Source organism: Heptranchias perlo, chromosome 17, assembly GCF_035084215.1.
Source record: "Heptranchias perlo isolate sHepPer1 chromosome 17, sHepPer1.hap1, whole genome shotgun sequence".
NCBI classification, from domain to species: domain Eukaryota; kingdom Metazoa; phylum Chordata; class Chondrichthyes; order Hexanchiformes; family Hexanchidae; genus Heptranchias; species Heptranchias perlo.
Window position 1 is genome coordinate 18,189,941 of NC_090341.1, and position 19,794 is coordinate 18,209,734.

Genomic DNA, 19,794 nt, shown 5'->3' on the forward strand with positions numbered 1-19,794 from the left:
GCTGGCAAGCTTCCTGCAGGTGCAGGGAGCAACTGATGGAACTCATGTGCCATTCAAAGCCCCCAATGAACCCCCACTCCGCATTTGATGAACAGAAAGTGTGCGATACTAATCACGTGATCCTACATGTCAATGCCAGATACTCAGGGAATCCACCATGAATCTTTCATAATGCACCAATCCACCATTCCAGCCCTCATGACTCAAGGCCATGTATCGGGTGTCATAAACTGGATAGCCAGGAGGTGAAGGATAGAATACTAGAGCCTGGTCTTCAGTTGCTTCCAAGCCTTTATTCACAGAGATCCACATTACCACACTCTAGATAAACTCTCATATAAAAAGGATACAAAAGAGTCTCCAATTGACACACACCACCTGAATACAATTAATACTAATTGCTATAAATCACATGATACAATTAACATCAGGATGGTTAATTGGTGACCAGGGCTATCCCCTCCACTCATGGCTGATGACTTCAGTAAGGCTTTCACAGACAGATGGGAAGGTCAGTTATAATGAGGCCCATGAAACCATAGAAAGTATCATAGAGCAGATTATAGGCATTCTGAAGGCTCATTAGATCCCTGGATAAATCTGGTGGAGCGCTGCAGTGCAGCCCGGCCGAAGTTTCCAGGATTATCAGGGCATGTTGCGTACTTCACAACATTGCTATGAAGAAAGGATTGCTGCTTCTGGAATCTGATGATGAGTGGGAGGAAGCACCTGCACCCCCACAGAATAGGAAGTGTGCATGGGTAGAAAAGGAAATGGAATGCAAGGGACAACAGCCAGCTGTCAGAGCAAAGAGAGCACAATTAATAGCTCAGTGCTTTCAATAAATAAAGACTGACTCACTAAAATAAAGTCATTTTATACCTGCCTGTTCTACCACCCCTCACAAAGTTCTTTACTGTCTAAGACTTCTGTGAAGTTCCATCATAAGGCAGAAGTCTCCATTTGAAAGCAGACATAGAAATGAATTCACAACTCTATGTGATCAAGCTGTATTTATTTTAAATAACAGTATTCACCAGGAAGTGAATCCATTTAAAAAATCCATTCTTCCAATCTACAACCACTTAACACTGTAACTCCCCTTGATACTAGCTAACTTATTTGTTCTAACTTTTAATTCACGTCTCCTATGTGATGCTCTGTGAGTGAGCTGAGTTTGAGCAGAGCACAACTGGGATAGTTCCCTTGGAACCCTTAGAGATCTGAGGTGACTTGTCTCGGCGTAGTAATGTTCCAGAGGGACCAGCTACTGGAGTCTTTTTTTTTTTGCAGTGGCAAGGGTGCCAGGCGCATGTCTGGAGTTCCTTCATATGAAGATATTGGAGGGGACCTTAATGGAGCTCACTGTAACTCTGGAGAGATAGTGGCATCTGCGCCTACTCCTTGCAACTCACTGGTGCAGGGCACAGGCTCAGAGGTGCTACTGATCAACATAGCTGAATAGTCCCCATCAGTTCTTGCAAGCCCTGTGACATTGCCCTGCTGAAAACACTTATGGAATCAGTGGTGCTACCACTCCAAAAGCCACCTTCTTAGAAGTTCTCCCTGGTATCTGTTGCCATAGTATTCTTCCAGGCTGTCACTATCTCCAGGGTGTTCTTAGGTGTCAGCTGTGGCTCAGTGGTGGCACTCTCGCCTCTGTGTCGAAGGTTGTGGGTTCGAAACCCACTCCAGAAACTTGAGCACACAATCTAGGCTGACACTCCAGTGCAGTACTGTGGGAATCCTGCACTGTCAGAGGTGCCATCCTTCAGATAAGATGTTAAACCGAGGCCCTGTCTACCCTCTCAGGTGGATGTAAAAGATCCCATGGCGCTATTTCGAAGAAGAGCAGGCATTCTCCCTGGTGTTCTGGCCAATATTTATCACTCAAACAAATTATCTGGTCATTTATCTCATTGCTGTTTGTGGTGCCTTGCTGTGTGCAAATTGGCTGCCATATTTCCTACAATAATGACTGAACTTCAAAAGTACTTCGTTGGCTGTAAAGGATTTTGGGCTGAGGTTGTGAAAGGCTCTATATAAATGCAAGTCTTTCTTTCTGATAGCAGCTATGTTGTGTTTCCCTACTGCAGAAAAACTTTACATGTCGCACAACAATGCTGAGAAATAAAATTTGTTTATTGTATGTTTGCAAATTTATAAGTAGTTCTTAAGATCATTAATTGCAACACAGAAAGGCATATGTTCATTCCATTCACAAGCCCAGCATCTCTTTAAAACATTACAAAATTGTAAGTACATAACAAAATCTTATTAAAGATAAAATGACCAGTTTGATAAAAAGAGCAGATTTTAAAAGTATGTTGTTCCCAAAACACATTTTAAATTTGCAACTACTGAACGAATATGTAATCACAACATGCAAAGCAAAACTCAATATTGTATCACCACTCTATCGCAGCTAAAGGTCACGGGTGGTGTATCCAGCTTATTGTTTGCTGCACCTGAACTCCTTATATTTATCTAGATAGAAGCTTTAACCCTAACATGTCAATAAGCCCAGAAATGACTGCATCAAGATATAAACTGAAATGAAAACCTCCAAACATAATAAACTGATGTGGAGTGTAGTGAGCTCGATTGGACATAATGGGAGGGGGAATTTCCTTGCTGTTCTTAGCACAACAGCAGTATATAAATAGCGCAGGAATTTTTTTCAGGCAGGAAAATTAGGTGAAAGTTGTTTCCATCTGTTTTGCGGCATTAAAATGCTCCCTCCCAGTTCCCTTGCACTTTTTAAGCCTTCCCCCGAGCAGCCCGCCAAGCCCCACTGGCCAGATTTGCATATGTCAGAGGGAGGGCCATTGACTGAGCAGCTGCAAGTTTCCTGGGTTTGCCCTGCTAATGCACTTTGGGTACATTAGACTGAGATATTTGAGGCGTAGCAGCTGTCAGGATCACCTGATCAAGGCAGAATGAGGAGTTTTAGAGTCTGGAGAGTTTAAACATAAATTTGTACATCTGGGAAACACTGTTTAAAGTGGTTTTTTTTGTTGGATTTCTGATTACAAGTTGCTGTTTCTGACTGCTTCTGGCAGGGACAGCCCATTGGCATATGTTCAGATTTCCTCCCACAGGAGCAGGTGTGGTATAGTATATTCTCTATGGGCATACCATTGTATACTGGTATCATGGCACAGGATGGAGCAAAGGAGAGTCCGGCACCATTTAAGGAGGATGCAGCCCACCAGGTATTACCCCCTCCCACAGAACATACAGGCAGCACAGGTGTCATGAGGTCCTTTCTGAGGAGTTGTGCATTAGCAGAGTGCAGTCCAGCAAAGAGGTCATAGGGCGTCTCTGTGACCTGCTGCAGGAAGATCTCAACCTCAAGCATTGTGATTGAGTGCAAACTGTACATTGGATTCATTTTGGACCTGACTTCTAAGCAAACTAGGAGGCCTCCCTGTAATGCGACTGGAGTGCCTGAGTTGCGCCCCAGACATTGAGTATCCATTTCCAATTGGCATTTTGGGGCAGGCCTGCACTGAAAAATAAAAATTTTGCTCCAGAGTAGCATTCCCCTGTTGCAGCTTTACAGGCCAATACTTACGAGGGTAGTTGCTTGTTCTAAGTGGTAAAGGGATTTTGTATTAAATTTTGAAGAATAATGAGAGGTATGAAAGCAGTTGTAGGCATTTGAGGGCAGAGCTGGTCACATTTTCACATATATGGTTTCACTGGATCCACAAAGGCTGGATTATCCCCAGGGATTGCAACAGAAGTGCACAAAGGCTGTTGAGCAGGACGATGTAGAGGTTGTCCAGCTATAACAATAGCAAAAAAATAAATGACAATTAGCATTGAATAATGGACAAATAGGCTTTAAAGTTGCAGCATCCTGTGCTATTTATAGACCTGTACTTGGATTGTACTTGTATGTAAAGGAAAGTAACTCCATTTCAATTTCTCTAATTTGTTCATTGTAAACTGAAATAAAATTCCAGTAATCTGCACTAATTTTGAAATCATGTCTTCAAACAAAGTTACTTATGACACTTAAGGGGATAACTGGAAAATAACTACAAAGCAAAGACACAAAGCTATTATTTACACCCATTGTGCTTAGTTTTCTTAACTGAACAATTGTAGTTAGAACTATTCATTAAGCAAATGGGTGAAATATTGCAACTTCCACAGTCTACATTGCACACTGTTGGCCAGTTTTTTTTTCTTTTGATCACTTTGTGCTGAATGCGTTATGTGAGTTTTGTTATTCCCAAGTTCCATCGAACAACAGCAGGTTTAACATAATGACAGTATGAAGCATTAGAGAATCTCTCATGATTATTAAAGGCATCATGGGCTGAATTTTCAGCCCTCCCACCTGGTGAGAAAGTGCGTGCGCCCCGAGAATGGAGGGCAATGACCTACCGTCTCGTTGCCACAGTCGCTGTGGCCGTAGGGATGTTCACCAGGGCCTACTGCTGGGTGTCCAGAGCGGCCCCTGGAGTCAGGCGTTAGGCCCATTTAAAATAGAAATTGGAGTCCTATCACTGAATAGGGCCCCAATTGCCATTTTTGGACTGAACTGGCCAGAGCGTGCATCATAGACACTCCGACCAGTATCAGCTGGCGGCCCGGCCAAAGAAGATTCTGAAGGTTAAGTTCCTCTTTCTTTTGCTGGGGCTGGGAGGAGTAGAAGTGCTCCTCCAGCCTCTACAAATCCAGCTCTGGCTGCTGCCACTGCAGCTCCTTCCGCCTACAAACATTCGCCCTCCCGATGGACCTACCTTCTTTGGCCAAGAGGCCGGCAAGGCCGCCCGATATTGCAGCGGCCTGGATCCGGCGAGCTGCCCCAGCTCGCTCGAATTCTGGCTACAGTGCACTGTCCCGGTGCAAATGAGGTCCGGTCCTCAAAATGGACCAGGCCTCCCGCTGCGATTACTGGGCAGCTGGCCGCTGCGTTCTGTCAGCCAGCAGCCAGAAGTCTGCTCAGGGGTAAACTTCACCCTTGTAATTTGTTGTCTAAATCTGTATTTTAAATTAGTATTCAGTGAAATACAAGTTTCCCTGCCTCTGCAGTTTTGACCATTTTCTTTCAAACAACATGGTGAGGTTTTCTATATTGAAGATAACTTTTACTAGCAGTCCCTACAAACTTCCCCAATCCATGAGGAAAAGGAGTTATTTCATATAAGATACAGGATATCATAAAATATTACTTGGAAGCAATACAGCTCTTCGTTTGCAGCAATAAATCTATAAACAACTAGGAAGGCTTAAAATTTTCCCACGAGAAAAACACAGCCTTTTATTAGTAAATGCTCTGCTTTACAGGAATGTTTTAAATCGTTAATGTAGAACACATTATGCAACATTAAGTTTACTTACATGAGGCAATATCGTGGTACGAAGGTGGTTGTCCATGATTTGGATGTGCCATTGCATACTGATTAGGGTATGGAGCTGTGGCCATGGCTAGCTGTGCAGAAGATAGTTGAAGAGGCACAGGTTGGTATCCTTGGTATGCTGGATAAGCCGGCATTTGTTGTGGACAGGATACTGGCATCATGGTGGTTGCAGATGTGGTTACAACAGCTAAAAATACAAGGAGAAAACTCATATTAATTAAACAAAATACAATAAAATATCCCATATGAAAAGATTTCTAACATTTTTGTTTAAAATGCACAAGAGTAATCGTGATTTCTCTCCGAATTACTGGACCAGCCATATAAATACTGTGGCTACAACAGCAGGTCAGAGGTTGGGTATTCTGCAGTGAGTGACTCACCTCCTGACTCCCCAAAGCCTTTCCACCATCTACAAGGCACAAGTCAGGAGTGTGATGGAATACTCTCCACTTGCCTGGATGAGTGCAGCTCCAACAACACTCAAGAAGCCGACACCATCCAGGACAAAGCAGCCCGCTTGATTGGCACCCCATCCACCACCCTAAACATTCACTCCCTTCACCACCGGCACACCGTGGCTGCAGTGTGTACCATCTACAGGATGCACTGCAGCAACTCGCCAAGGCTTCTTCGACAGCACCTCCCAAACCCGCGACCTCTACCACCTAGAAGGACAAGAGCAGCAGGCACATCGGAACAACACCACCTGCACATTCCCCTCTAAGTCACACACCATACCGACTTGGAAATATATCGCCGTTCCTTCATCGTCGCTGGGTCAAAATCCTGGAATTCCCTTCCTAACAGCACTGTGGGAGAACCTTCACCACATGGACTGCAGCGGTTCAAGAAGGCGGCTCACCACCACCTTCTCAAGGGCAATTAGGGGTGGGCAATAAATGCTGGCCTCGCCAGCGCTGCCCACATCCCATGAACGAATAAAAAAAATTAGTCGTCCTGGAAGTTTTCAAGTGCAGCATATTTTTTCACAGTATGTAACCCAGCTTTAAAGGGCATGATTGACTGGTTTTTCATCTTATTTGGAATGGACAAGAATTTCTTTTGTCTCTTTTCACTGTTTGCAATTGTTACCTTCACGAGGAGAGTGCCTTTTCTTAATTCTTTGTTATATTGTTAGTGAGCATGAATAAATTCAAGATTGGAACAGGGTCTGTGTCCCTTGAAAGCATCCATGGCTTTTAATGGAGCAGTCCTGCTGTACCATCCTTATTTTTCTCTCAAGTATGCAGGTTCTACACAGGAACAGGAGTCGGCCATTCAACCCTCGAGCATTCTTTTGGGATAGAGAGTTCGAGATTTCCACTACCCTTTGTGTGATATTGTTCCTCGCACCCACTGCATGCCAGGTTTTGGGCGGGAATGAACTTTTCCCCCTTGGTGTGTGCCAATTTTATCTATCAGAGCTATTTCTCATCTCTTGTTGACACAGCTCACCGCAATGGGAGTCAGGTCAAATTACAATTCATCTTATCTGTGTGCAAAACCTTTCCCCCATAAAGAAATGTTTTCAAGTCAAATAGATTCTGGTGTGAGTGCAGATGAAACAGTTTAAAGAAAGGAAATGTTAATCACTAAAACTATACACTACAGAAGCAATATATTTATCCGATCTTTGCTGCACAGAGGCTAAAAGCAGCTGTCCACCAGTTCAAATGGCTCATGTATAACACAAATGACTAACCATAAAATTATGAAGTAAACTTTTTGTACAGGAGTACATGGTAAATCCCTTTGCTCATGAGAGGCAATGATCCTAGCAAAATATACAGATCAGCAGATGAATACAGATGAGGAAGTCCATTCTGCCACCGTAGCTCATCCATCCAAAAGGACCCTACAGAATCCGATCACAGTATCCAATTGCTTCTTAAATGATTCCAGGGCTTTCACTTCCACCACTTTACCCAGAAGTCCATCCCATGTATTGATCACTTTTTATATTTTTTTTATTATTCATTCTTAGGATGTGGGCAGCACTGGCAAGGCTGGTATTTATTGCCCATCCCTGGTTGCCCTTGAGAAGTTGGTGGTGTGAAGAAGAATTTATGAATCAGTCTTCCACCATTGGTAGCCGTGCCTTCAGCTGCCTAGGCCCTAACCTTTGGAATTCTCTCCCTAAACCTCTCCGCCTCTCTCCTCCTTTAAGATGCTCCTTAAAACCTACCTCTTTGACCAAGCTTTTGGTCACCTGATCTACTATCTCCTTATGTGGCTCGGTATTTTGATAATGCTCCTGTGAAGCACCTTGGGATGTTTTATTACGTTAAAGGCGCTATATAAATGCAAGTTGTTGTTGTTGTTCTGTTCCCTTGTCCTACTATCACGGTTTAATTTAATTTTCTAAATCTTTTCCAATACTAACTTGTACATCGGTGTAAGGTCACCCCTTAGTTGCTTCTGTTTGAAGGTATCTCTTGCGGTTAGGATTCTAACGCTTGTTACTTTGCTGTCATTGTAGGTGCGGGAGCAGCACCCAGCATTGTCAGTGGCCCAGCATGAAACAGCACTGCATCGCTCACATCAACATTTTTAAACACCAGTGCAGCTACATACATCCTGGAGGATGCAGCTAGAGAGCTTGAGAAGGCAGCACTGGCTGAGTCACAGAGCAGAGGTGAGGAGGAGTAAGTGGTGGTGGCAGGAGTCTGCTGGACAATGGCCACATTGCTGCCATGAATGATCCCCTGTCATTTCTCAAATAAAATTGGGCAGCTATATGTCAGAGTCCTGTTGCTCTTCACTGGAAAAAAAAGATGATGCATCAGTCATCTATTTGATAAATCAACTCATACAGCAGCTCTAGCTTAGAATCAGTCCGAGACAGAAAAATTAAGACTTATGGTGACTTGACTGCCACTAGGATTGCCAAGCCTATGTTGATGATGAGAGGGTTGTCTTATGAGGAGAGATTGAGAAAAAATGGGCCTATATTCTCTGGAGTTTAGTAGAATGAGAGGTGATCTCATTGAAATGTATAAAATTCTTAGAGGGCTTGATAGGGATATGGAGAGGCTGTTTCGCCTGGCTGGAGAGTCTAGAACTAGGGGGCATAGTCTCAGGATAAGAGGTGGGCAATTTAGGACTGAGATGAGGAAAAATTTCTTCACTCAGAGGGTGGTGAATCTTTGGAATTCTCTACTCCAGAGGCTGTGGATGCTCAGTCATTGACTATATTCAAGACTGAGATGGATAGATTTTTGCACTCGAAGGGAATCAAGGGATATGGGGATCAGGCGGGAAAGTTGAGTTGAGGTCGAAGATCAGCCATGATCTTATTGAATGGCGGAGCAGGCTCAAGGAGACCTCTGGCCTACTCCTGCTCCTATTTCTTATGTTTTTATGTTGAAGTTTGGCTGCCAGCAACTGGTTCTCTGCTCACCCAGAGCATGAGGAGGCAGTTGTCTTCAATCGCTGGCAGGTGGGTGCGACAAGGCTGCAGAGATGATTGGTGGCATAATGGCAGATCTATCCAGTGCAGCCCAGGTGCGAACAGATCTCTCTGGCATACCTTCTTTCATCTTTACCACTTAACCATGAAATACTGTATAGGGATGCAGCCAAACTCATCCCCCAACATTAAATTTGCTTTCACTTGCCTTCTGCCAAGATACTCTGCACTTGGCACCTTGATAACTGTGGGCTCCTAAGCTCTCATGAAAGTTGGTATTGGAAGAACTCCTTTTCATGTGCCCTTTTTATTTTACCTATTCCTGTTCTGCTGAAGTCCTGTAAATGCTTCACTTACAGCCTACTTTCCAGTGACTTAGCGAGCAATAATGGACTATTTTAAAAAAACAAATTTACTATAATTAGTAAATAAAAATTGCTCCCCAAATTATTCCAAAAACACATATTATTAATAAAAATGTCAGAATTATTGAAAAAATCTAATTAAAAAGTACACAGTACTGAAAATGCATTGTAAACATTGCAAGAAAAAAAACATACAAAACCCGTTTCCCTTTAAGAATTCCATCTCACGTGGAGCATCCCTTACCTCATTCAAAATCGGGTTTAATAGCAAAAATGTATCCCTGGTGTATAAGCTGGGAAACTGCAATAGATATTCATGAATAAATATTTTTTCATGAATCCTGAGGCTTTAAATAAAGCAACGTCATGATCTGTGCACTCAAAATGCAGCTAGCCAGAGAACAATAGGCGAGAGGACTTGGGCACAAAACATGTCTAAAGCCCGCTCATCCAATGTTCCAACTTTCTCTGCACCCATTCTGCACTTGCACAACCAAAGTCTACCCTCTGATTTTGACCAGTAGGTCTTCAGTATTATGCAATCACATCTTGTGCCTTCATTATGCATTGCACACTGGACCTCTCACTGGTTTGCAATTTATAGGAAAGACTTCTTTCTGAATGGGTTGACTCCAGTCAGTAAAGTAATGTAAGTAGTACACACAGCATGGGCATTTTTCTCTGAATAGTTAAGTTTACCAATGGATGAAGGCATGTGTAGCAAGACAAATCTTTCACTGATGTTTTTCTTTCAGTTGGTGTACAAACACATTTGATGCATATTATTCCTCCATGATGAACAATAAATGTGTTAATATTGGACCTACCACTGTTGGAAAATTCAATTTTGGTTGTTCTCATTGTCATTCCAAAATATCTTGTAGATTTGTTGGATCAATCAAAACAGAAATACAGCCACTCAATAGAACAGTTTGTTATGTAACAGCAATGACAGCATTTCAAAGTAATAATATGAAGCATTTGGGACATTTCTGAGAGACATGCTGTGGTACTATATAAATGCAAGTCTATTTTTCACTTCAGTGTTATCTGCACAACTCAAGTGTTTTCATTTGATGATCCATCTGTGTGCTACCATTGGCACTATCCATGGATGTGAACATAATATGTTTGAAGCAGATAATGAAGAGCGCAAAATCCTGCAGCCTGGTGTTAAGATTAAACTCATAATATCACCTTCTATTCCCATGGCAGCTTTCCTAGCAATACGACTCAGATAAGCCTGTTGCTGCTTCTGGTTGCTAACAGAATTCTCCAGTGTGCTTCTCTCCAGACTCTATCGTAAGCTTAATGAGATCAAAGAAACAGCAGGTGACACTTCCTATGTTCATTTATGTATCTGATGCATGGTAGATCTAACCACTTACTCATCTGGAATTGTATCTTCTAGATGTTGGGTGATGAGATTTAAGATGACTTGACACTCAAGCATAAAATAGCAGGAATATTCCTCTAAAGTTTGCCAAATCTCCATTTTTATGCAGGGAGAATGTTGCAGCTCATTTGAATTCATCAGATAGCAGCTTAGAAGACCATATTGATCACAATAGACTGGTGTGATGTTTAAATTGTTCCTTTCTGTTATAATACAGCAATCAGCTAAAATGCCATTGATCCTAGAGCTTTGTTGGTTTCCTGCTGAGTCATTGCCTCTTGCACTTTAGATTCCACATGTATGCCTGAACTTCCGATGGTTTACTCATTGCTCCCCCCCTGCCGTCTCGGTTGACTTATTTTCAGGAGCAGCTGGAAATAATCAATGCTGCATGCAAGCTTCTTGCAACAGTATGAAGTTCTCATTAGTGTCATGTCGGGTGGTGATAGTAAAGTCAGGGACTGACAGGGAACATAAATGGAAGTTTACCATTTGCTCTGAGGTCATTACAAAGAATTATATAGAATTAAATAGAATGTACAGCACAGAAACAGGCCATTCGGCCCAACAGGCGCATTCTGGTGTTTATGTTCCACATGAGCTTCCTCCCACCCTTCTTCATCTAACCCCATCAACATATCCTTCTGTTCCTTTCTCCCTCATGTGTTTATCTGGCTGCCCCTTAAATGCATCTATGCTAGTTGCCTCAACTACTCCTTGTGGTAGTGAGTTCCACATTCTAACCACTCTCTAGGTAATTAAGTTTCTCCTGAATTCCCTATTGGATTTATTAGTGACTATCTTTTATTTATGGCCCCTAGTTCTGGCCTCCCCTGCAAATGGAGACATCTTCTCTATGTCTAACCTATCAAACCCTTTTGTAATCTTAAAGATCTCTATCAGGTCACCCCTCAGTCTTATTTTTTTCTAGAGAAAAGAGTCCCAGCCTGTTCAATCTTTCCTGATAGGTATAACCTCTCAGTTCTGGTATCATCCTAGTAAATGTTTTTTGCACCTTCTCCAGTGCCTCTATATCCTTCTTATAATATGGAGACCAGAACTGTGCACAGTACTCCAAGTGTGGTTTATAACCAAGGTTCTATGCAAGTTTAACATAATTTCCCTACTTTTCAATTCTATTCCTCTAGAAATAAACCCCAGTGCTTGGTTTGCTTTTTTTATGGCCTTATCAACCTGCATCGTGACTTTTAGTGATTTGTGTATCTGCACCCACAGATCCTTCTGCTCCCCTATCCCATTTAGACTCTTATTATCCAAGCAGTATGTGGCCTCCTTATTCTTCCTACCAAAATGCACCACCTCACGCTTATCTATATTGAAATTCATTTGCCAATTACACGCCATTCTCCAAGGTTATTAATGTCTTCCTGTATTTTGTCACCTTCCTCCTCAGTATTAACTATACACCGCAAATTTTGAAATTGTACTTCCAATTCCCGAGTCCAAATCGTTTATGTAAATGGTGAACAACAGTGGTCCCAGCACCGATCCTTGTGGAACACCACTTCCCACCTTTTGCCAGACTAAGTAACTACCTTTAACCCCTACTCTCTGTTTTCTGTTTTGTAACCAGCCTGTTCCCTACTACTACTTATTCCCTGACTCCACAAGCTCTGACTTTAGCCATGAGTCTACTATGTGATACCTTATCAATGGCTTTTTGAAAATCCAAATATATTATATCTACTACATTACCCTTGTCTACCCTTTCAGTTACTTCTTCAAAAGAATTCAATAAGCTCAGTCAAGCCTAAGCTTTCCTTTTGAAGTCCGTGCTGAATATTCTTTATTATATTTTCGGAATCTAGATGTTTTCTATTACATCTTTGAGTAAGGATTCCCTTATCTTTCCAACCACTGATGTTGAGTTAACTGGTCTTTTGTTCTTTGGACTTGTTCTATCTCCTTTTTTAAATATAGGAATCACATTAGCTGTCCCCCAGTCCTCTGGCACTATTCCCTTTTCTAATGAATTTTTATATATATGTAATAGTGCCTCTGCTATCTCTTCCCTAACTTCTTTTAATATTCGCGGATGCAATCCATCCGGACCAGGGCTTTTATCCTCTCTAAGTTTGATTAGTTTATCAAGTATCTCCCCCATTTCTATCTTAAAAGTCTTTATATATTTTTTGATCTCTTCTTCTAATGTCATGTCCACCAAGTTAGTCTCCCTGGTAAATACTGAGGCAAAGTAATTATTTAACATTTCTGCCTTTTCGCTGTCATTACCTGTGAGTTTATCATGTGTATCCCTCAGTGGCCTTGTCTCTATCCTGATTTTTCTTTTGTTATTTATGTGTCTGTAGAATACTTTACTAATTCTTTTTATATTCCTTGAGGTCAAGAGTTGAGATTTTTGGAACGCAGCTGACTGGGAACAAGAATTCAGGGTTGAAACCTCCATAAGTTGTGAAAAGGACGAGACTAAACTGCAGGCTGAGAATTGACCTAAGTCAGAACTGGAACATCAGGATTTCCCAGCTGGATGTTATTATTAGTACTATCCATTGGTGCTTCATATGAATTACTTTGAAGTGCAGTTGTTGCTATTATGTAGGGAACACTGCATAATGAAAGAAGAATTGAACCTTTACTGGTCCTTGAATAGCAGGTGCTTGTCTTTGAATTGAACAGTTTGTGTCGATGTCTCTACTGTATATCAGTCATCTCATTGTCTTATGTGGGCTTTATCACTTCAAACATGATGGGGGCCTAGTACTCACAGTGATTCTGATTGGCTTACTATAGTTCAACCTAAACTGAACCAGGACACTGGGGGGAATTTTCAGATGACCAATTCCATCGGGTGGTGCGAGCCCATTGCTCGCCCAATGGAATTGGTCCGAGGTCCAACCAATTTTCATGGGCCTAGAGCAGTGAAGCAGAACTCACAGGCTGCTCGCCAGTTGGGAGGCAAGGAACTGAGCCAGAAGCAAAGAGTTAAAGGAGGAAGGCAAATGCAGGAGGGAGGGTATGACCGGCCAGCAGATTCTTGTGGGACTAGGAGTGACAGTCATAAGTTTTGTGAGAAACCTACATTAGTCCCTTTAAGGTTAGGCCACTCAACGTCTAGTAGCAATGGGCAGAGCACACGCGGCACACACTCTGCCCATTGGTACATGGAAATGGCATTGGGTCCTACAACTGGGCTTAAATATTAAAATAAGGTACCCACCTGTTTCAGGTGGAAGCGTGGGCTCAAGTTGAAACTTTGTTCCTAAATTTTCATCTGCCAACTGCCTCGGTTTTCAATGGGGTGGTAGGCAGATGAAAATCGCCCCCATTGAATTTTGGGTGCCTTTGCTCACAGGAATGTTCACAGAAATCAAACAGTTACTTACTTGGACGTGGTGGTTCTGATCTGCAACATGCGCAGCAACCACAACAGCAGCATGACAGAATGGCACCAACCACAATGATAAAAACAACCACTCCAACTCCAATTAATATTTTTTGACTGATGAAAAAGAAAACAGAAAAGTTATTAAAATGTGAAACAAGACTGACAGGAGAAACACATGGAGACAATGGGGTTAATATATATTACACAATGGGTAAACTCTCACAAGATCACACGATATATATGGATCAGAAAGACATTTGATACAGAAAGCCCCATGCTTGTGTTTGGGTTGAGTACAGCCCTAATGATGGCGGAAGGATTCGGACTGATGTTGGGAGGGGCTATTGGTGCAGGCAAATAGTAAGTTTTCAACCGAAGCACAGCTGGATAAGCTGCTGTCGAAGAGTTTGTGTAGCTGGCACAGGTGGGCCTTCCTCTTCCTCATCATCCTCAGTGTCTTTCTGTCACACATGCTCCTGCACCTCCATGTCTTCCTCTGCACCTGGCTCAATGGGCTTGCCCCTCTGGATGGCAAAGTTGTGCAGCATGCAGTAGACAACAACAATCCTGAATACTCTGTGGAGGCAATACTGCAGCACACCTCCAGACTTATCTAGTCTGCGGAAGTGTTGCTTCAGAAGGCTTATGTTCTGTTCGATTAGTGGAGGCATGGAACTGATTGTACCTCATCTCCGCACCTGTGCTAGGGTTCCTGAAAGGTGTTATTAGCCAGGTCTGGAGAGGATATCCTTTATCCCCAAGCAGCCAGCCTATTACAGGCCCGAAAACCAGCCGGAACGAATTTCCACCCCCTAAATGCAAGGCCCTGAAATCCCTAGGTTTGGGAGAGTCTGATTTCTACTGGAGAGGTCTGGAATATGGGGTGGAACCTGGTTCCGCTACGATTCCACCTCATTTCAACTGAACCTTATAATTCCAGACCGAAGACACTGAGTTGATTTTTCTTCACTGGACAAAGTTAAAAGGGACTTTCCTGAGCAGTAGAATGGCTCCACTGGGAGTTGAAGAATGAAAAAAAATGTTTATCTTTAGCCCAATTGGAACAGTTTTTGGTTCCTGATATGATGCAATGGATGATTTAAATTAACCTCAGCCGAGCCAAGAATTTAAGCCATTGTGAAACATGGTTCTGTGATACAACCATTTCAAGGAATTTCTTCAAACTTTTATCCTGTGGTAAGACAGTTGGTAAATTTATATTCAGTTTATGTGGTCAGTAAAATTGACTCCCTTCCTCCCTCAAGATAATGTATCATTCCACGGGAATCGCTTACACCCTGATACCTCACTAAAGTGGCTATTCTTAAGGTGTGAACCAAAGAGTGTTGGCAAGCTACCTGATCATGGGGAAGGCATCATGGGTTAGCCAATGCCGATTTCCGCTTTCATTGCAGCCTGGCATGTTAGCAGGACCGAGGATATTATTTCAACATTTAGTCAGGCTTCAGTTGAGTTTTCAGTGACTTTCTTTCAAAATAGGACTATCAATAAAACAGCACTGGAAACTGCAGAGTGCTCCCCTTAGGCCTCACAAGGAAGCCCCCCTAGCCCTGATTGCGGCCCTGATCTCTCACACTCCCGCCCATCCCAATCCTAGCCTTGATCTCTCACACTCTCTCCCTCCCAATAGCAGCCCTGAGCCTTCCCCCCATTATTGACTGCCGGGGACCATTCCCATGGGGCCTCCTGCTGCTAATTTCTACTCCCACTCCCCGGCCAGGCTGTCAATCTGGCCGGCTGTTGGGCGAGAGTCTGTATTGATTCATTTAAATGAGGCCCTGCTGTTAAGATCGTCAAGGCCTCTACGTCCCCGGCCCTGCCGGGTTCTTTGCCCGCTACCGGGCTTCCTCGCACCCACCCTGCCTCCCTGTTAATATCAAGGACTATTTGTCCAGAAACTCTTGAATTGTAGCTGATCCAATATCAATAGCACTTTAATTATCCTTTTGATATAAACAATCCTCTGACAAACATACCTCAGGCCATGGGATCATTCAGGGCCTGAGTATGAGTCCGAGGCAGCCCCTATTTAATTCATCTTTCCAGCTTCACAAGGACGTCTTTATGATGGCTAGATGTCATTCCAGGCTGATGAAGCAACAAGCTGATATTCTCTGCACAGGAGAAAATGTTGGGACGGTACATTAACATCATTCTGCTGTCTAGTTAATGGGCAAGGTCGTTTGTTTTAATTATTAAGTTAAGAAGTTATAGTTCCAATTAATTCCTAAAGCACAACAACTAATTGTGAGAAAGGAGCCTGCTAACGGTACAAAAACAATCTTACAAGGTTACATCTAAGGAAGGCGTGTAGTTTGGTGATAAGGAAAGTGATACTTCTTCAAGTTGGATGGAGGACATATGTGAAAGGAATGTAACTAAGTGATAAGGAGGTAATACCCCTTGCAGTTCAATAGAGCGCCTTTGTTAGTTCATTCATTTCACTCTTTTTGATTTTGTTCTGTAACTGTCCTTCAGCCCAATGATCTGATTGACAAGAGTCACAAGACCATACTTTTCAGGCCTTAAATAGCAGCTTAGTTGAGAGTCTGCGCCCGGAGAAAGAAAGCTAACAGCCACAGTTAAGGTGGAACATCTGGTGCTATTTTAAAAGAGACATTAACCTGTTCATTTTAAGCATTAAGGGGTGAAATTTCCTGTGCATTTGTGCCCAGAGACACGTGTAATCGGGGCGTAAAGCAAATACCTGACATAAAAGATCAAGGAAACTCAGGCGCAAGAATGTTACACATGTAATTACACTGCACCTGAATTTCCTCGCTCTTTTACGCCCATCTATCTCTTTCCCTGAACGCACCTTGGCTCACCCCCAGGCTAAAGAGCTGAATATGCAAATTTTGGTGCAGCAGGAAACAAAATCATTTTTCTGGTATTTTATTGCTATTTTGAGCGATTTTTAAAATTTATCCTTATTGAGACCTGCTCTGTATAGGAACATAGGAACAGCAGTAGGCCATTTAGCCCCTCGAGCCTGTTCCTCCATTCAATGAGATCATGGTTGATCTGTGACCTAACTCCATATACCCGCCTTAGTCCCACATCCCTTAATACCTTTGGTTAACAAAAATCTAGCAATCTCAGATTTAAAATTAACAATTGAGCTAGCATCAACTGCAGTTTGTGGAAGAGAGTTCCAAACTTCGACCACCCTTTGTGTGTAGAAGTGTTTCCTAACTTCACTCCTGAAAATCCTGGCTCTAATTTTTAGGCTAAGTCCCCTAGTCCTAGACTCCCTCACCAGCAGAAATAGTTTGTCTCTATCTACCCTATCAGTTCCCCTTAATATCTTGAAAACTTTGATCAAATCATTCCTTAATCTCCTAAATTCCAGGGAATACAATCCTGGTTTGTTTAATTGCTCCTCATAATTTAACCCTTGGAGTCCAGGTATCATTCTAGTAAACCTACGCTGCACTCCCTCCAAGGCCAATATATCCTTCCTAAGGCGCGGTGCCCAGAACTGAACACAGTACTCCAGGTGTGATCTAACCAGGGCTTTGTAAAGTTGGACCATAACTTCTACCCCCTTGTATTCTAGTCCTCTAGATATAAAGGCCAGCATTCCATTAACCTTTTTGATTATTTTCTGTACCTGTCCATGATATTTTAATGATCTATGTTCATGGACCCTTAAGTCTCTTTGGACCTCCACTGTTTTGAGCTTTTCACCATTTAGAAAGTACTCTGATCTATCCTTTTTAGGTTCAAAATGGATGACCTCACATTAGCCTATATTAAAATCTATTTGCCATTGTTTTGCTCATTCACTTAATCTATTAATATCTCTGTAATTTTATGCTTCCATCTACACTGCTTAGAATGCTACCTATCTTTGTGTTATTGGCAAACTTGGATATGTGGCTCTCTATCCCATCATCTAAGTCATTAATAAATACAGTGAATAGTTTTGTTTCTTTGAATGCATTTTTATGTCATAAGTATAAGACACATTAAAAATTGAAAACTTGCGGGTTCTTAAACATGCTGTGCTTAATATGCATAAACAGTAGTTAGATGGCTTGACACTTTAATTTCCATAGTTAAAGAAGGAATATTTGGTGTGAGTTTGGTGCTTTCCTCGTGTCCCAATTGTTTACGCTGATTTCTGCTTGCTAAACCCATTTTTACGTTCCGCTGTATGTTAATGAGATTGGCAGGAAATTTGGGTGTAAGTAGACATCGGCAAAATGGGTGAACAAATGGGGCTAATTTCGGGTGTAACTTCCTGATTACGCCCCCGCAGAAAGTTACACTCTTAAGCATTAATATGTATGGTAGATTGTAATTTCTAGAGTTATAACTTAATGTTAAGTTTAGTTATGGGTGGAAAGGCCAAACACAGGGGGAACACTGGGATGACATTCTTGTTTTATGTACAGGCAAAATATTTCATAAATTCCAGCCTTCTGGGATGATTTACTTTCTACCTCAGGACTCTTCACCCCCACAACCTAACAGTTTAAAGGAATTAAATTAGATATTTTTTTTTAAAAACACAAATACTGGAAATCGAAAGTAAAAATACAAAATGTTGGAAATGCACAACAAGTCAGCCAGCAAGATAGCTTAATGTTTTGGGTGGGACCCTTCAGCTAATATCATTAGCCTGACTTTCTCTTTCAGATGCTGACTCGCTTTCTGTGCCTTTCCCAGTTTGTCCTTGCTTAATCTTTCCATGGTCTCTGTGTTACTTCTCATACTGACAGTTATTGCATGCCTCAACTTTGTACTTCACAAATTTCTACGTTATAAAGGGATTTGTAAAGAACACTACAGGAAATTTCTCTTTCTATCTTCTGCCAGGTGAAACCACCTTATAAATGACAACAAAGACTACCCCAGTTATTTATAATGAAGCTAAGGGTGCAGTTATATTGCTATTTTTGCATCTTCTGTTTCACAACACAAAAATGATAGTATAACTTATGAGTCAGGTCCTAGGCTGTCTACAATACTCTACTTTGAGATCACTGTGTGATTCATAGTCTGAAACAGAATTTAATTGCTATCAGCTGTGAGCTGCTCTGTGCAGCAGTTAGGTTTTTTATCAGTAGTAGACCATAACTGCATAATTACTCATGTAGCAGGGCGGATAAATGCTGGACGTGAGTCCATGTTTGGATCTCCACTACTTCATGTTCAGATCTCGAAAGTTGAAGTGGGGTCTGCTACGTACTCATCTTTGATCAACTTATTAAGTTACACTAGATAATCACTAGAACACGCTTCACTTTCCATAATTGTGTAGTATAAGTCAAAGCCCCAAATTTACACATGTTTTGTAGTGAGTTCCAGGTGTAATTTGAGCATACTGGCATTTTTTGGGGTGCATTTCCACTGGGTTTTCACCCAGTGATGATTACACTGGCATTTCTGTCATGGTCTGGGGCCTCACATGTTTGCAGTCACTGATGTTATTGGGAAGTCATTAGCATATATTATAATGAGGAGGATGTTGGAGTACCCTAAACTAATGACTTGCACTCCCCATTTCACGAAGAGGAATTAACGTCCGAGATAAAAGAGGTGTACCTCGCCATCATCAGCTAATACTGGCAGAAACTTTGGAGCCTGCAGCCTGAAGAAACTTTAAGGAGTGATTGCAGGAGTTGCAAAGAGATTTTGGAACAGTTTTTTTTTGCTTTTTATCTGGTTAGAGCTGACTGTGCCATGATTCATTGAGGACCTGCAAGACCCCAAGATTTCTTCCATCCCAACAAAGTAAGAGGTTTTGAGTCCCAGGTATGGGATTCCCGATGGACATTTCCTTGTTTTTTTGAGGAGGAAGAGGAGCAGTACATGAAGGAGGAAAGGAAGAAAGGAGGGATAGGCAG

General features: G+C 42.1%; 1 protein-coding gene across 1 annotated transcript in view; it reads right to left on the reverse strand.

Moving 5' to 3' along the window:
* Positions 1–2,124: 2,124 nt before the first annotated feature.
* LOC137334124 (protein shisa-5-like) overlaps positions 2,125–19,794 on the reverse strand; it is a 30,482-nt gene continuing 12,812 nt past the window's right edge. The window contains exons 3-5 of the mRNA XM_067998642.1: positions 13,917–14,032; positions 5,359–5,565; positions 2,125–3,791 (exon numbers count right to left, since the gene is read on the reverse strand). Coding sequence (XP_067854743.1) covers positions 3,688–3,791; positions 5,359–5,565; positions 13,917–14,032 — 427 coding nt within the window. The 3' untranslated portion in view covers positions 2,125–3,687. The remainder of the gene's footprint in view (positions 3,792–5,358; positions 5,566–13,916; positions 14,033–19,794) is intronic.